Source organism: Scyliorhinus canicula, unplaced genomic scaffold (genome assembly GCF_902713615.1).
Source record: "Scyliorhinus canicula unplaced genomic scaffold, sScyCan1.1, whole genome shotgun sequence".
Taxonomy (NCBI): domain Eukaryota; kingdom Metazoa; phylum Chordata; class Chondrichthyes; order Carcharhiniformes; family Scyliorhinidae; genus Scyliorhinus; species Scyliorhinus canicula.
Genome location: NW_024055426.1, coordinates 2,164 through 18,391, shown reverse-complemented (window position 1 = coordinate 18,391; position 16,228 = coordinate 2,164). Strand labels below are relative to the sequence as shown.

At 45.5% G+C, this 16,228-nt stretch overlaps 1 protein-coding gene across 6 annotated transcripts in view; it reads left to right on the top strand.

Annotated features, from left to right (window-relative positions):
- Window positions 1–5,797, top strand: part of LOC119959310 (zinc finger protein 229-like) — a 34,368-nt gene extending 28,571 nt beyond the window's left edge. For 5 of the 6 annotated variants that reach the window (XM_038787616.1, XM_038787617.1, XM_038787620.1 and 2 more), the window contains one exon: window positions 2,834–5,797. In XM_038787616.1, coding sequence (XP_038643544.1) covers window positions 3,179–4,417 — 1,239 coding nt within the window. In that variant the 5' untranslated portion in view covers window positions 2,834–3,178 and the 3' untranslated portion in view covers window positions 4,418–5,797. Of the gene's footprint in view, window positions 1–2,091; window positions 2,150–2,833 lie in introns of those variants that run through there. The other variant, XM_038787618.1, reaches the window with a different exon arrangement.
- Window positions 5,798–16,228: the final 10,431 nt, after the last annotated feature.

Sequence of the window (16,228 nt, the reverse complement as noted above, 5' to 3'; positions counted from 1 at the left end):
TAATTTCTTTGCGGTGGAACCGCGATTGGTTTTCCAGATTACTTGTTGGGCCTCCAGGACAGGACCCAAATCTTTAGGTCCCCCCAGAGGCCATTTATCTTCGCCTAGGCTCTTATGGAGGGCCCCCGACAATTGTCGGAGTTGCTTAGAATGTTCAGGGTATTGTTCACACAGAGTTTGGAGCGCACTGCCCGAGTCATTACAAGTGTCTACCGTATTACCCATGGTGGAAATCTAATTCGGTAGACAATTGGAAAATTAAACGATGTGTAATCACAGAAATAAAAGTTAACTATTAAAACGAAAGCAATTTTTTAAATCAAATCTGTGAGGAGACGATATGCCTGAAATGAATAATTAGTTGTAGTAAGATGTTTACATCAAGGATACTTTTAAACTATCAAAGTGAAACAAGCCCATATACAATACAGTCGTTAAAACTTAATAACTCTTCGAAAGAGAATATAAACCCAGGGAGCAGAAGCAGCAGCACTCTGCAACAGCAACAGGAGAGAGAGAGAGAGAGAGAGAGAGAGAGAGACGCAGCCTGCTGGAGAAAGACAAGGAAAGCAGCCGAGTTTAAACAGCTAATACAACTCAAGAAGACCAGATTTTAAGTGGTTATTAGCTTACTTTACTTCCTTAATAACGCAGGACCCAGGACACCAATGCTATTAAGGGGTAAGTAGGTAAAATTCTTCGGTGAAGGTATGGGTTATACCGGGGGATAGGCTCCGAGAACCCCGCCCGTAACTTCCAGAGAACGCTGCCTGGAATCACGGCGGCAGTCCCGTCCGGAGCCCACAGCCCGGAATCGTCCCCTAGCAGTCCTGAGAACCCCGCCCGTAACTCCAGCGAACGCTGCCTGGAATCACGGCGGCTCCTCAGGCTGCCCCTAGCAGTCCTGGCAACCCCGCCCGTAACTCCAGCGAACGCTGCCTGGAATCACGGCGGCAGTCCCAGGCTGCCCACAGCCCGTTAACCGTCCCCTAGCAGTCCTGAGAACCCCGCCCGTAACTCCAGCGAACGCTGCCTGGAATCACGGCGGCTCCTCAGGCTGCCCCTAGCAGTCCTGGCAACCCCGCCCGTAACTCCAGCGAACGCTGCCTGGAATCACGGCGGCAGTCCCAGGCTGCCCCTAGAGACGATAACCACAGGGTTCACTCACTTACCCTCTTTAAAACGGGTTCGCTGGACTGACCTGGATCTCGCAGAGGCTTCTCGACAAACCAACGGCAAGGCTGAGCAACGATCAAACTAGTAGTAGGCGAATACCAAGGTGGAAAAGAAATTTTTACTCACGTTGGGGGCCAAACTCGTCCTCTACTTTGAACGAGCTCAGTCAATTACGCCGGTTAGTTGCGCAGACCCCTCTGGAGATCCCCGTACGGGCCACCAAATGTGAATTGCGCTTTCACGTATCTGATCGTCAGTCCAGAAGTAAAACACTCGAACACGTCAGTAACGAATATTCGTTTATTTACGGCCGGGACAAATCTCTAAGCAGTCGGGTAACCACCTTCGAGAAGTGCCAAAATCCCAGAATAAGGACGGTATCTTTATACATCTTACAGCTTAGGGGTGGACCCCTTAAATTCCTAGATACACCTATGATTTGGCAAGGATCCAGAACATGTACATATATGGAATTATTCTTCGAGGTCGGGAGGTTATTTTTGACATAATCATTAGCACAAGTCACTATCAATATTAATACAAAGGTTTTTGTATCCCATGGCCATCTGGCTTATCTCATTCCAAGGCCCTTCCTTTTACATTTCAATGTTTATTTGTTCCAACTGGTCAAACGAGCTTAATTACGTTATCTCTGCAATAAAGTAACGGTTCCCATTCATTCCATTCTTTGACTTTTTGACCTCTCTGCTTTCACAGATGCGGGTCAGAACATTAATTAGTACCAATGCCACACTCCCTATATTCCATCCCATAACCTTCTGACATCTTTGCTTTCACAGATGCCGGTCAGACACACTCCCTTTATTTCATCCCTTGACCTGTTGACATCTCTTTCACAGAGCTTTTCAGAACTGTTATATTAACCCTATCAGCGAAGTTCCAAATGAAATCCACTTCTACATTGCCATACTAGGCTGTGATGCAGCCCGATAGGATGCTTTCATCTGTAAAGGTTGGTAAGAGTTAATGTGGACATGCTGAATTTGCTTAGTTTCATGAAAAAGGAGAGACGCTGTTCTGCTTTCTTGGTGGTAGCGCTGGCGTGGGTGGACCAGGGACAGATTGTTGGTGATGCGCATACCTAGGAATTTGAAACTGTTAACCATCTCCACCTCGGCCCTGTTGATGCTGACAGGGGTGTGTACGATACATTGCTTTCTGAAGTCAATGATCAGCTCTTTAGTTTTTCTGACATTGCGGGATAGATTGTTGTTGTTACACCACTCCACTAGGTTCTCTACATCCCTCCTGTAGATATTGAAGATGTTGAGGGATATGGGGATCTTGTGGGAAAACAGTGCTGAGGTAGATCGGCCAAGGATCTCATTGAATGGTTGAGCAGACTCGGTGGGCCGAATGGCCAACTCTTGCTCCTATTCTAATCTCTGTGTTCTGGTCAGGAAGCAGTGAGCTGAGCTTGGATCTGTCAATCAACATGAATCAGCACCTTCAGGAGAATTGGGAGGGTGAATATTAGATATAGCAGAGTGAGAATGGAGGGAGAGTGTGTGGGATGGAGATTTACAGCTTTCGGGGAATAAGAGAGAGGAAAAAATGTGACATAGAAACTAGAATTGTCTGTTCTGAGTTTCAATCCTGTACTGACAGTAATGAATTTTGTAAATTGTTTTCACAGGATATTAGACGAGGAGGAATTACAGATAGAAATCTCAAACGTCACGTCTCGATCTGACAGTCACTCGATTCCCTTCAACCTGAATACCATCGGGCTTTGAATCTAGATGGAGAAATGTTTGCCCGAACTGTCAGCTTCTAAAGATTTCAAACATCTGTGTGATTGGAAAAGCACCAAGACCCACACAACACACACCCCAGTGAGAGTGTTCCAGTGAACTGACTGTGGAAAGAGCTTTAACCAGTTACACAGCCTGAAAAAACTTCACACCATTCACAGTGAGAAGAGACCCTACGCGGATTCGGAACTGATTGTCGAACCTGGAGAGACGAGGAGACCCAAAACATGGAGAAACCGTGGAAATGTGGGGACTGTGGGAAAGGATACGGATTCCCATCTCACCTGGAGATTCATCGACGCAGTCACACTAGGGAGAGGCCGTTCACCTGCTCCAAGTGTGGGAAGGGATTTACTCAGTCATCCAATCTGTCCGTACACCAGCGAGTTCACACTGGGGAGAGGCCGTTCACCTGCTCTCCGTGTGGGAAGGAGTTCACTCGGTTATCCGACCTGCAGACACACCAGCGAGTTCACACTGGGGAGAGGCCATTCACCTGCTCCAAGTGTGGGAAGGGATTTACTCAGTTATCCAGCCTGCAGTCACACCAGCGCGTTCACACTGGGGAGAGGCCATTCACCTGCTCTCAGTGTGGGAAGGAGTTCACTCGGTTTTCCACCCTGCAGAGACACCAGCGAGTTCACACTGGGGAGAGGCCATTCACCTGCTCTCAGTGTGGGAAGGGATTCGCTCAGTTATCCAGCCTGCAGTCACACCAGCGCGTTCACACTGGGGAGAGGCCATTCACCTGCGCTCAGTGTGGGAAGGGATTCATTAATTCATCCACCCTGCTGAGTCATCAGCGAGATCACACTGGGGAGAGGCCATTCACCTGCTCTCAGTGTGGGAAGGGATTCATTAATTCATCCACCCTGCTGAGACATCAGCGAGTTCACACTGGGGAGAGGCCATTCACCTGCTCTCAGTGTGGGAAAGGATTTACTGAAGGATCCAGCCTGCAGTCACACCAGCGCGTTCACACTGGGGAGAGGCCATTCACCTGCTCTCAGTGTGGGAAAGGATTTACTCAAGGATCCAGCCTGCGGAAACACCAGCGCGTTCACACTGGGGAGAGGCCATTCACCTGCTCTCAGTGTGGGAAAGGATTTAAGGAAGTATCCGACCTGCGGAGCCACCAGCGCGTTCACACTGGGGAGAGGCCATTCACCTGCTCTCAGTGTGGGAAAGGATTTACTCAAGTATCCAATCTGCGGAGACACCAGCGCGTTCACACTGGGGAGAGGCCATTCTCCTGCTCTCAGTGTGGGAAAGGATTTACTGATGTATCTCGCCTGAAGTCACACCAGCGCGTTCACACTGGGGAGAGGCCATTCACCTGCTCTCAGTGTGGGAAAGGATTTACTGAAGTATCCAATCTGCGGAGACACCAGCGAGTTCACACTGGGGAGACGCTGTCCACCCCACAATGTGAGACGGGATTGCATGTTTCACCACACCTGCTGTGACACCAACAATTTCACAATTGATTACAGGGGTTGGATTCTGCTGTTATTGTTCCTGCTCTGCACCCAGGACTGCATTTTGTTCATTCTGACAGGTGGTCAGTGGGGATGGTCGGAGGGTTTCTTTCTGCTGGACTGGCCGGTCTCACCACTTTGCCTCCAGTGGGCTGATGCTCTTTAAGCCTTGTTGCTAATACCTGGCTTCAAATTGCACAAGGATCACAGAGTGAAAGGGTGTTTGGAATTTTGAAGGTATTTAGCTCCTATTCCTGTTTAGAACCTCCCAAAGCATGCCACGCTGCCATGGAGATGGGCCCTAGTGTTTACATTTTTTTTTATTTAACTGATCTCGATATCACCAGGGATCCGGGTCACTGTCTGTGTGGAGTTTGTACATTCTCCCCGTGTCTGAGTGGGTCTCACCCCCAAAACCCAGGGCCGGTGAATTGACCACGGTAAATTGCCTCTTAATTGGAAAAAAAGAATTGGGTATTCTAATTTTAAAAACAAAATATCCGGGTGTTACTCACTTATCTGGGTGTTACTGACACAAGAAAACTATCCGGGTTTGAGGGGCAAGTTGTCTGAGGTGGACTGGGAAACTGATGGGAGACAGGGAATAGCTAATGTATTAGCAATTATTACATGTTTACCAGGGGGTCGGTTAGCTCAGTTGCCTGGACGACTGGTTCATGAAGCAGAACGAGACCAACAGCTCGGTTCGACTCCCACACCGGGTGATGGTTAACCATGAAGGCCAGGCCTTATCAACATTACCCCTCGCCTGAGGTGTGGTGACCCTCAGATTAAATCACCACCAGTCAGCTCGCTCGCTCTCTCTTTCTTGCTCAAAGGGGAATGCAGCCTGTGGTCCTCTTGGTATTTTGTGATTTTTATTTCACAAAATACAGCAAATATAGATTCTATTAAAGTACAAAATTCCAACAGGAAAAGTGATTCAAACGTGGCAAACAAGAAAAGTTAAGTATTTGATTTATTGTCACATGTACCGAAGTAGTGAAAAGTATTTTTTCTACGGCCAAAGGACACAGTACGTAAACAAAGTAGACACAAAGAATAATCGACAGAACATTGACAAATGGTACAGCAACAAACAGTGATTGGTTACTGCAGAACAAGGGGGCAAACAGAGCAAATACATGAGCAAGAGCAGCATAGGGCATCGTGAATTGTGTTCTTACAGGGAACAGATCAGTCTGGGGGGTGGGGGGGAGTCGTTCAGGAGTGTTGTAGCTGTTGGGAAGAAGCTGTTCCTATGTCTGGATGTGCGAGTCTTCAGACTTCTGTACCTTCTGCCTGATGGAAGGGTCTAGACCAGAGGTTCTCAACCGGGGTCCACATGGACCCTGGGGGTCCATGTAACATTACTGAGGGTCCACACAAAAGAAATACCGAATTGGGGGTCCACGGTGATATTTTAGTGGTCCATAGAGCAATTCTACTTCAGAATAACTGTTATTACTGAGAATTAAATTTTTACAGTAATCTACGCCATATTAAAATACTAAAAGTAGAAATATTCATGTAGCTATGAATTTTTTATGGCAGTTAAGTAGAAGAAAAAAACTTTACATTTGACAGTGTCGCAAATTTAAAGTTACCTAGAACAAACGGAGGTGAAAATCACCTATCGTTTCTCCTTGACAAGTTTAATGAATGATTTATAACAGTAATCACTAGAAACTGTGTATATTTGATATGAATTGGTTATTTTTAGAGTAATTTAATTCAATTTAGTCAGTAAAAAGTTTTTTTCATTACTTTTCATATTAGAATATGTTTGGCAACGTACGAAAATACCGCTAATCCGTTTCCAACCCTCGCGGTAAGGTAGATGGACTTTAGCCATCGGACAAAATATAAGGATTAGTTTACCACGCATATAAGAAGCTTTTTTTTCTGTGGAATGGCTATGGGGGTCCACAAAAAAAATTAAGAGGAAAAGGGGTCCATGGGTTAAAAAATGTTGAGAACTCCTGGTAGACGAAGGCAATGCCTGGGTAGGAGGGGTCTCTGATAATGCTGTCTGCCTTCCTGAGGCAGCTGGAGGTGTATCCAGAATCAATATGGGGGTGGCAAGTTTGTGTGATGGGTTGGGCTGAGTTCACCACAGTCTGCAGTTTCTTCCAATCTTGGACCGAGCAGTTGCCATACCAAGCTGTGATACAGCTGGATAGGATGCCCTCTAGCGCACATCTGTAGACGTTTGTGAGAGTCGATGCAGGCATGCTGAATTTCTTTAGCTTCCGTAGGAAGTAGAGAAGTTGTTGGACCTTCTTGACTGTTGCATCAACATGAGTGGACCAGGACAGACTGTTGGGGGTGGTGACCCCCAGGAACTTAATTGACCATCTCCACTTTTGAGCCATTGATGCAGATGGGGGTGTGTGTGTCGTGCTACGCTTCCTGAAGTCGATGATAAATCCCTTGGAAATGGAAATATTCCATTAGATCAAAGGAAGGGGCTCATAAAGTGGTCAAAATAGTAGTAATGAATGAATCAGTAATTATAGTAAAGGACTGGGTTTTATTTGCTGTAAAATTGTAAAAGCTCAATTCCTGTAAATGGGCAATGAGGATAAATGTACCGGCAAGAGAGACCTTCCCACCCTGATTAGCCTCAACATTTGATACTATATGAATAAGGAATTGTACAGAATCAGGTAAAGGGAGAGTATGAAACTGTTCGATTGTATTCCTGTCCAAGATAATGAGAGAAGGTGGAGTCAGTAATTGGGAATCCAATTCAATTAAACTAGTGCCTAATTGACCAATGGTTATGTTACAACAGGCCCAACTCTGACATGAGGTAATGGTCACTTTGGGGGGTAAAAGTCGAGGTTCCGAAGGTCTTCCTTGCTGGCCAAGTACTGAAGACTCTCGAGACCGAGTTCCAAGGAAATTACTGTCAAAGAAGGAGCCAGGGAGGGTTACACTTCCACAGACTGATCACCTGCGTGAAGTTATAAACGTCAATGTCTTCAAGTCGTTCAGTAAATCTTGCTCTTTTAATAAACATTTAAAATTTACTATCCAGAGAATTCTGCCTTTGCTTTAATTGGTTAAAATCGTGTCTGAAACAGTGAAACAAAGTGAATTTATTAAATGGTAAGTTGGGGGTGGCCGAGGTCAATTAAGTTACAGATAAGAAGATCAGATAACATCAACCTTAGATTTAAAAACTTGCATTTCTGTAGCTCCTTTCACAATCACAGGACATCCCAAAGTGCTTTACAGCCAAAACAGTACTTTTGAAGGGTTGTAACTGGTGTAATGTAGGAAAAACATCAGCAAAATTATACACAGCAAGATCCCACAAACAGCAATGTGATAATGAGCAGATGATCGGATTTTGGTGATGTTGATTGAGGGATAAATATTTGCCAGGACACCGGAGATAACCCCAACTCTTCTTCACAATAGTGGCCACGGGAACGTTTACAGGAACTGAGAGGAACAGACAGGGCTTCAGTTGAACATCTTATTTGAAAGAAGGAAACTCTGACAGTGCAGCACTCCCTGAGTGCTGGGGCAAGGAATATTGGATGTGAATTTTTTTTTTTGTCCTCGAGTCCCTGGACTGCTACCTCACAGCGCCAGGGATCCGGGTTCAATTCCAGCCTTGAGTGACTGTGGGGTTTGCTCCCTGTGTCTGCGTGGATTTCCTCCGGGTTCTCCGGTTTCCTCCCACAGTCCAAAGATGTGCAAGTTAAGTAGATTGGCCATGCTAAATTTCCCCTAAGTGTCAAAATGTGATGTGGGGTTCTGGGGTTACAGGAATGGGGTAGGGGAGTGGGCCTAGGTAGGGTACTCTGAGGGTTGGGGCAGACTCGATGGGCCAAATGGTATCCTTCTGCACTGTCAGGATTTCATTCTGTGATGAAACCCAATGGGTGTGGAGCAAACATTTCAACATTTGTTACTGAGATGGATTAATTCAGCACAGACAGCAGGGATTATTTGAGGGAATACCACAGTATCGTGAGAAAGGAAATTCAGTGTCAGGTGAGGGGAGCTGGGATTTGTAATGGAAGATTTGAAAACTAAAATAATCGAGTAAGAAGGGAGAAAATGACAGCAAACTAAATAATCCATAAAGGACATCAGTTAGTCTCTGCTTATTAAAGAGAAATCAACAATTTATCACAGTGTATGTGAAACAAAACTGATTTCTGACATATATCCAGAATCTTATCCCCAATCCCAGTTATTTAGTGATTATTAATATCAGCAATAAACTCCCAACTGTCAGCATGAAGATGGTTCAGTCCTTAACGTGATTAACAGCAGCAATAACAACTTGTATTGATATAGCACCTTAACATTGTCAAACATCCCAAGGTGCTTCACAGGAGTGTTAACCTCAACACTGAGACTCAACAGGAGATATTCGGACCAAACACTGGGTCAGAGAAGTTTTAAAGGAGAGGAGGGAAAGTTCGAGAGGTGGGGCCGGTTAGGGAGGAATCCAGGGCTCAGCATCCAGGCAGCTGAATGCATATCCAACACTGGAGGAGAGACGGAAATCGGGATGTACAAGAGCCTTGAATTGGAGGAGCAGAAAGATCTAAGTGGGATGTCGCACTGGAGGTGGTTACAGAGAGGGAGGGGTGAGGTCAGGGAGGGATTTGAAATAAAATCTGAGAAGTGTAAAAGTTGATGCATTGTTAGAAGGGGCACCAATGTAGATCAAATAGTACAGGAGTAATCGGTGAATGGGACTGAGTTAGGATAGAGAGGTGGTGGGTAGTGGTAATGTAACTAGTAATCCAGAGGTCAGGCAAATATTCTTGGGTCATGGGTTTAAATCCCAATATGAATTGGTGGTATTTAAATTCAATAAAATCTGGAATTGAAAGCTAGTCTCAATAATGGGGACCATGAAATTGTCGTTTAAAAACCCTGGTCTGGCCGACCTGGGCAGCGCGGTAGCATACTGGTTAGCACAATTGCTTCACAGGTCCAGAGTCCCTGGTTCGATTCCCAGCTTGGGTCGCTGTCTGTGCGGAGTCTGCACGTTCTCCCCGTGTCTGTGTGGGTTTCCTCCCACAGTCCAAAGATGAGCAGGTTAGGTGGATTGGCCTTGCTAAATTGCCCTTAAAGTCCAAAATTGTCCTTAGTGTTGTGTAGGGTTACTGGGTTATGGGGATAGGATGGAGGTGTGGGCTTGGGTAGGGTGTTCTTTCCATGAGCCGGCGCAGACTCGATGGGCCGAATGGCCTCCTTCTGCAGTGTACGTTCTATGAACTATGTGACTCCAGACCTAGAGGAATAAAGTGACTATTAAACGCCCTGAGTTGGTTGTAAACTTCAATCAGGATGGGCAACAATTGCTGGCCTTGCCAGTGACATCCTGTGGAAGAATTAAACAAAAGGCACCAATGTTCCAGATTGACGGCAGCTGGGATACGAAGGGAAGCTCAGAGGGTTCAGGAATATTCGGGTCTAGAAAATGTAACGGTCTGAATGAGAGTTTCAGCAGCAAACAGGATGAAGCAGGAGGAGACCGGAGATGTCACAGAGGTGGATGTAGGCTGCCTTGGTGATGGATCGAATATGGATCAGTAATCAGTTCAGGGTGAAATCGATGCTGAGGTGATGAACAGTTTGGTTCAGACGCAGTCAGTGGTCAGAATAACAACAGAATCCACCCAATACAGTCAGATGTGGATATGCTGGTGCGTCAGCAGGTTCAGTGAATGAGTGAATCCCTTCCTAAACTCAGTGCAGGTGAATGGTTTCTCTCCAGTGTCAGTGAGTTGGTTTTTCATCAGATATTTAACACTTTAAATCTTTTCACACAGTGCAAACAATTAAAAGGTCCCTTAAATGAGTGAACAACTTTATGGGCAGCGAGGCTGGAAACACAAGTAATAATTTCCCACATTTGGAGCGAATGAACAGCATCTCTCCGGTGTGGGTGTATCTGGAGACTGGACAACTGATTAAATCTCTTCCCAGATGCGGAGTCAGTTTCACGTTTTTTTCCTCGCTGCAAATGTGCCAGTGTTTCTGGAAGCTGGATGATTCAGTGAATCCCTTCTCACACACACAGGGTAGGTGAATTGTCTCTCCCCAGTGTTCTGGTGTCAATGAGTTTCCCAGCTGGGATGGAGAACTGAATCCCGTCCCCAGTCGCCACATTTCTCCCTGTTGTGGATATCCTTGTGGCTCTCCAGGTTGGATGATCAGTTGAAGCCTTGAATGGATTACACAGGTTATACAGCACAGAGACAGGCCATTCAGCCAGCCAGTTTGTACTGGTGTTTCAGTTCTATTTGAGTCTCCTATCATCTTGTTTCTCCCATATATATATATATATGTGTGTGTCCAGCCTCCCTATACATACGTTGATACTATTCACTTCACCCAGTGCCTGTGGTAGTGAGATCATTCTCACCATTCTCTGGCTGAAGGAGTTTTTTCTGTATTCCCTATGGATTTCTTGGTGATGATCGTATGTTGTGTTTCTAGTTTTGCTCTTCCCTACAAGAGGAAACGTTGAAACCAAGAATAAAGAGATCCAGTCTCTCAATCCTTCCTGATTTATAAACTCTCACATTTTTGGTATGATCCTTGTGAATCTTTGCTCCCTGTCCAGTGGCTCCATCTCCATTTGATAATGTGGGGACCGGAGAAATGGAAAGTTCAGTTGCTGAGGAGAGGATCCAGAGAACCAGAATCCAGCACCTTCTCAGCCCAATGTCTTCATTTGCAGCAAATGTGTCAGACATGTCTTGCCACAGAAAGGCTCTTGAACTATCCCAGGCAATATTTAAAACAGAGCTGAACACTTAAGATGCAAACTATATCTCACAAGACAGAAGGTTGCCAATGATGTGAGCTGAATAGAACCACACCTGTACTCTGCGTATGGTGTAACCAAGGTCCCAAAGGATTATCATAACTTCCTCTTTCACTTATTCCCCTCCTGGCCCTCTGACTTTATTTATTTTCTCTGTTGCTCTGAGACCTGTTTCTCTCCACCATCTACACTCACAACTTCCAAGTAAGAAGTGACCCCCTTAGTCTTTGCACCAAAATGTACTAACGGGTCGGTGCAGACTCGATGGGCCGAATGGCCTCCTTCTGCACTGTATATTCTATGATCTATGTACTTGACAGTATCCATTGTACATCATGCGTCAATTATTTGTCTATTCAGCAAGTTTAGAAATGTCCTCCTGTAATTTGTTGCGTTCTCCTCGTTTCTATCTCCCAGTTTAGAGATTGTGTATTGGTTTCCAAAGTCCACGTGGTGAATGGAAATTGTGAACAGCCGTGGCCCCAGCACAGATCCTTGTGGAAAATTCCTTCCTACCTTCTGTCACTCTGAATAACTCCACTTTACTCCCACTCTCTACTTTCTGTCTTGTAACCAGCTGACAAACCAGTCTATCATTTGTCCCACCTACATATTCTCCCACCGTGTCTATTCTTGTCCTGTAGGGAATCTTATCAATGGCCATTTGAAAATCCACAAATTGACATTGACTGCATTACCATTGTCTATCACATCAAAACATTCAATAAGGTTAATCAGGAAAGATTTTTCCTTTTGAAATCCACACCGACTGTTCTATGTTATATTTATTTTTTCTAGATGTTCTTATATTCTCTACTTTAGTCAGGATTGTATTATTTGCTGATGTGAAGCTGACTGGTGTACCATCCCTGGGCATGATCTGTCCCATTCTTAAACACAGAAATTACATTAGTGATTCACCAGTCCTCTGACACTACACCTTCAGTGAATGAATTATGAGCCGTACTGCCTGTGCTATCAATTCTCTGCATTCTTTAAAATATGTGAATTTAGTCCATCTCTAAGTTATATGAGTTTAGTCAACACATCCTTTCCTGATTTTAAATTAATTTATCTCATAAGTTGTCTTATTATTCAATGTTATGTTTACATGTTCTTTATTCCGGGGAACAAGCGAGGTAAAGAATGTTTGAATATTTCTATCATCTCTCCCTCATTAATTGTGGTATTGTGCTGTCTATCCTTAATGGTCCAATTCATATCACATTTTTATTGTTTGTATCGAGAAATATTTTATTGTTTTGGCTGAGTGCCTGGATAATTTATATTCATAATGGAGGGGTCACTGTGAAGAATGTGCAAGTCGTGAGAATTGTCAGCAAGGATTAATCAGCACTGTTAACTGGAGATGCTAATCAGTGGAACCTTTCAGATACAGAATTGTAGATTTTGCATCAAAGAGCAATTTCGGATTGCAGTAAAAGTTCATAATTTGTATGGAATAGAGTATCGTATCATGAGTTTTTGAATTAAGCGAAAATTCACAGATGGTGCTTTTAAAAAGGGAGACTGCAGTCCTCCAAATCAGTGGCTTCTCCAGAATATTAAACTCCAGCCAGTATTCTTTTTTTTAAATTCATTTTTATAGAATGGGTACTATAAATGGCTTTTTTTTAATATAAATTAGAGTGCCAATTAATTTTTTACAATTAAGGGGCAATTTAGCGTGGCCAATCCACTACCCTGCACATCTTGGGTTGTCGGGCGAAACCCCACGCAAACGTGGGAAATGGGCAAACCTCCACACGGACAGTGCACCCAGAGCTGGGATCGAACCGGTGCCTTGGCACTGTTTGATGCAGCAGTGCTAACCACTGCGCCACCGTGCTGCCCTCAGCCAGTTATTCTTAATAGCAACAGAAAAAAAACAAATATATTCGGATAATCGATTCTTGACATAATTAACAGCAGCAGTTACAGCAGAATTCAACAAATGCTGTCGCTTGTTAACTGCTGATGTGACAGTAATGTGTTCTGACTGAGTGAATCCCTTCCCCTCTCATACAGCAGGTTCCCCATTATGAACTCTCTGGTTGTTCAGCAGATGAGAGCATTGAGTGAATCCCTTCCCACACTGGGAGCAGGTGAATGGTCTCTCCCCAGTGTGTGTGCGTTGGTGTGCAGTGGGGCAGAAGAATGTCTAAACTCTTTTCACAGCAATGCAGCTGAATGGTTTCTTCTCGGTGTGAATTCGCCGGTGTGACCAAAGGCCAGATGAATGAGTGAATCCCTTCCCACACGCAGAGCAGATGAACGGTTTCTCCCCAGTGTGAGTGTGTTGGTGTGCAGGTGAGGTCAGAAGACTGTCTGAACCTCTTTCCACAGTAAGTGCAGCTGAATGGCCCTCATCGTGTGGATTCGTTTGGGGTAACATGAGGCTGGCTGACTGAGTGAATCCTCTTCCCACACACAAGGCAGTTGAATGGCCTCTCCCCAGTGTGAACCCGTTGGTGTGCAGTGAGATTGGATAACGCCCGAAACTCTTTCCACAGTCAGTGCACGGGAAGGACTTTCTTCGGTGTGACTTCGCTGGTTGTCTCAGCAGGTTGGTTGACTTAGTAAATTCCTTCCCACACTTACAACAGGTGACGGCTTCTCCCCAGTGTGGCTGCGTTCGATGGATTCCAGCAAACATGGGAAATTGAATCCTTTGCCACAGTCCTCACATTTCCACGGGTTTCTCCTGTGGTCCTGCTCCTGTGTGACTGCGTCGATGGTATTCCAGCAGGGATGGATAATTGAATCCTTCCCACATTTCTCACATTTCCATATTGTCTCCCCAGTATGACTCCGTCGATGGTTTTCCAACAAGGATGGATAATTGAATCCTTTCCAACATTCTCACATTTCCAGGGTTTCTCTCCCGTGTGACTGCGCCGGTGAAGTTCCCAGCAGGGATGGATAATTGAATCCCTTCCCACAGTCCTCACATTTCCATGGGTTTCTCCATTATGCCAGCTGCAGTGTGACTGCGTCGATGGATTTCTAGTCGGGATGGATAATTAAATTGTTTCCCACACTCCCGACATTTCCACGGTTCTCCATGATGCCGGTGTCCTTGTGACTCTCCAGGTTGGATGATCAGTTGAAGCTCATTCACACAAACACGTGTATGGTTTCTCCCCCGCTGTCAGGCTTTTGCAACCAGAGAAACCTCTTTCCACAGTCAGTATACTGACTCTATCGCTCCGGTGATGTGCTTCCTGATCCTGTTATAAAAGAATAGAATGAGGACAAAGTCAGATCACAGAAGGAGACAGTCACCCTGAAGTTAGAAATCCTTTATTTCATGAGACAAATCACGGATTTTACAAAAGTCATCAGTCAGTACAGACATAAATTCAGAAACACAATTCTAGTTTCTATGGAACATTCTCCCTCACTTGTTGCACAAAAGCTGTAAATCACCATCCTGCAACATTTTTGCTCCTTCCTGGGCTGAAATCATAGAGTTACAGCACAAAAAGAGCCCAGCCATCGGACATCTATCTATTCTAATCCCATTTTATTGAACTTGGTCAAAGCCCTTGCATGATTAAATGATTCTTAAATGTTGTGAGCGTTCCTGCCTCTACCACCCTTCGGTAGTGACTTCCAGATTCCCACCAGCCTCTGGGTGAAAAGCTTTCCCTCAAATCCCCTACCCTAAATCTGTCCCCTGGCTATTGATCTCTCTACTAAGGGGACGAGTACCATCCCTATCTATGTCCCTCATAATATCGTACACCTCAAATATGTGCCACTCAGGTTCCCTGCTCTGGGGAAAATAACCCATTATTTTCAAAACACTTTAGCTTAGGCCAACATCCTGGTGAATTCCTCCACACTCTCTGGGGTGCAATAATAGCCTTCCTATAGTGTGGCGACCACAACTGCACACAATGATCCTGCTGTGGCTGAAACAAGTGTTTTATACAGCTCCATCAGATCATCCCTGCTCTTAATATCTATGATGTGGAGATGCCTGTCGTTGGACTGTAGTAAGGCACAGTAAGAAGTCTTACAACACCAGGTTAAAATCCAACATGTTTGTTTCAAACACTAGCTTTCAGAGCACTGCTCCTTCCTCAGGTGAATATTCTATGCTTTGGCTAATAAAGACCAAGTGTCCCATCTGCCTTCTGAACCAGCTGATGTCCCTGGGCTGCTCCCTCTGAATCCTCCACTACCCAGCGTCCTGCCCTTCTTCATTGTTACGTCACCAAGATAGCCGCGCTGCGCTCATCTCCCGCTGGGAAAAAAGATGGCGGACTGTTAACCTGGCCTGTTCCCTGGAAGGCACCGACGCTGCAAACGCGGGAGCCCGCAGGTTGTTATTGGGGGTTTGCGGCCTGCAACGCGGTGTTAATGAACTCCTTTCCCACCCACGCAGACGCAGGAGCCCCTCCCGCCGCTGCCACCGCCTCTTACCGGTTGCGAGCGACAAACAGGCGCTCCCCTTCACTATTGTTCAGCCTGCGCATGCTCGAAAACACTGGAAGACCCGCGCATGCGTTCAGATCTCCAGTTGTAGAGGGCATTCCGCACCGCGGGGAAGGCTGGGTAAATTCCCCGCCATTAGATGGTCTCTGTTTGTTCATATTCGCTGCTCTGAGGCTGCGCTAATACCCGGTTCAGCCTCGTGCGCCGCGCATACTCCGGGAAGTAGGCTCTCGGGGGCGGAGCTTTCGTGGATTCACCCATTCACAGAGAGAACATTATGTGTCATTGAAAAATAAAATGTTATAAGTCATGGCCTCATTTTGTTTCATCCTCCAAACACCTAAACTTTATCTGAGTGTAATCATAGAATCATAGAAAGTACAATCATAGAATTTACAGTGCAGAAGGAGGCCATTCGGTCCATCGAGTCTGCACCGGCTCTTTGAAAGAGCACCCGACCCCAAGCCCACACCCCACCCCACCCCAAGCCCATCCCCACAACCCAGTCACCCCATCCAACACAAAAGGGCAATTTTTGGACACTA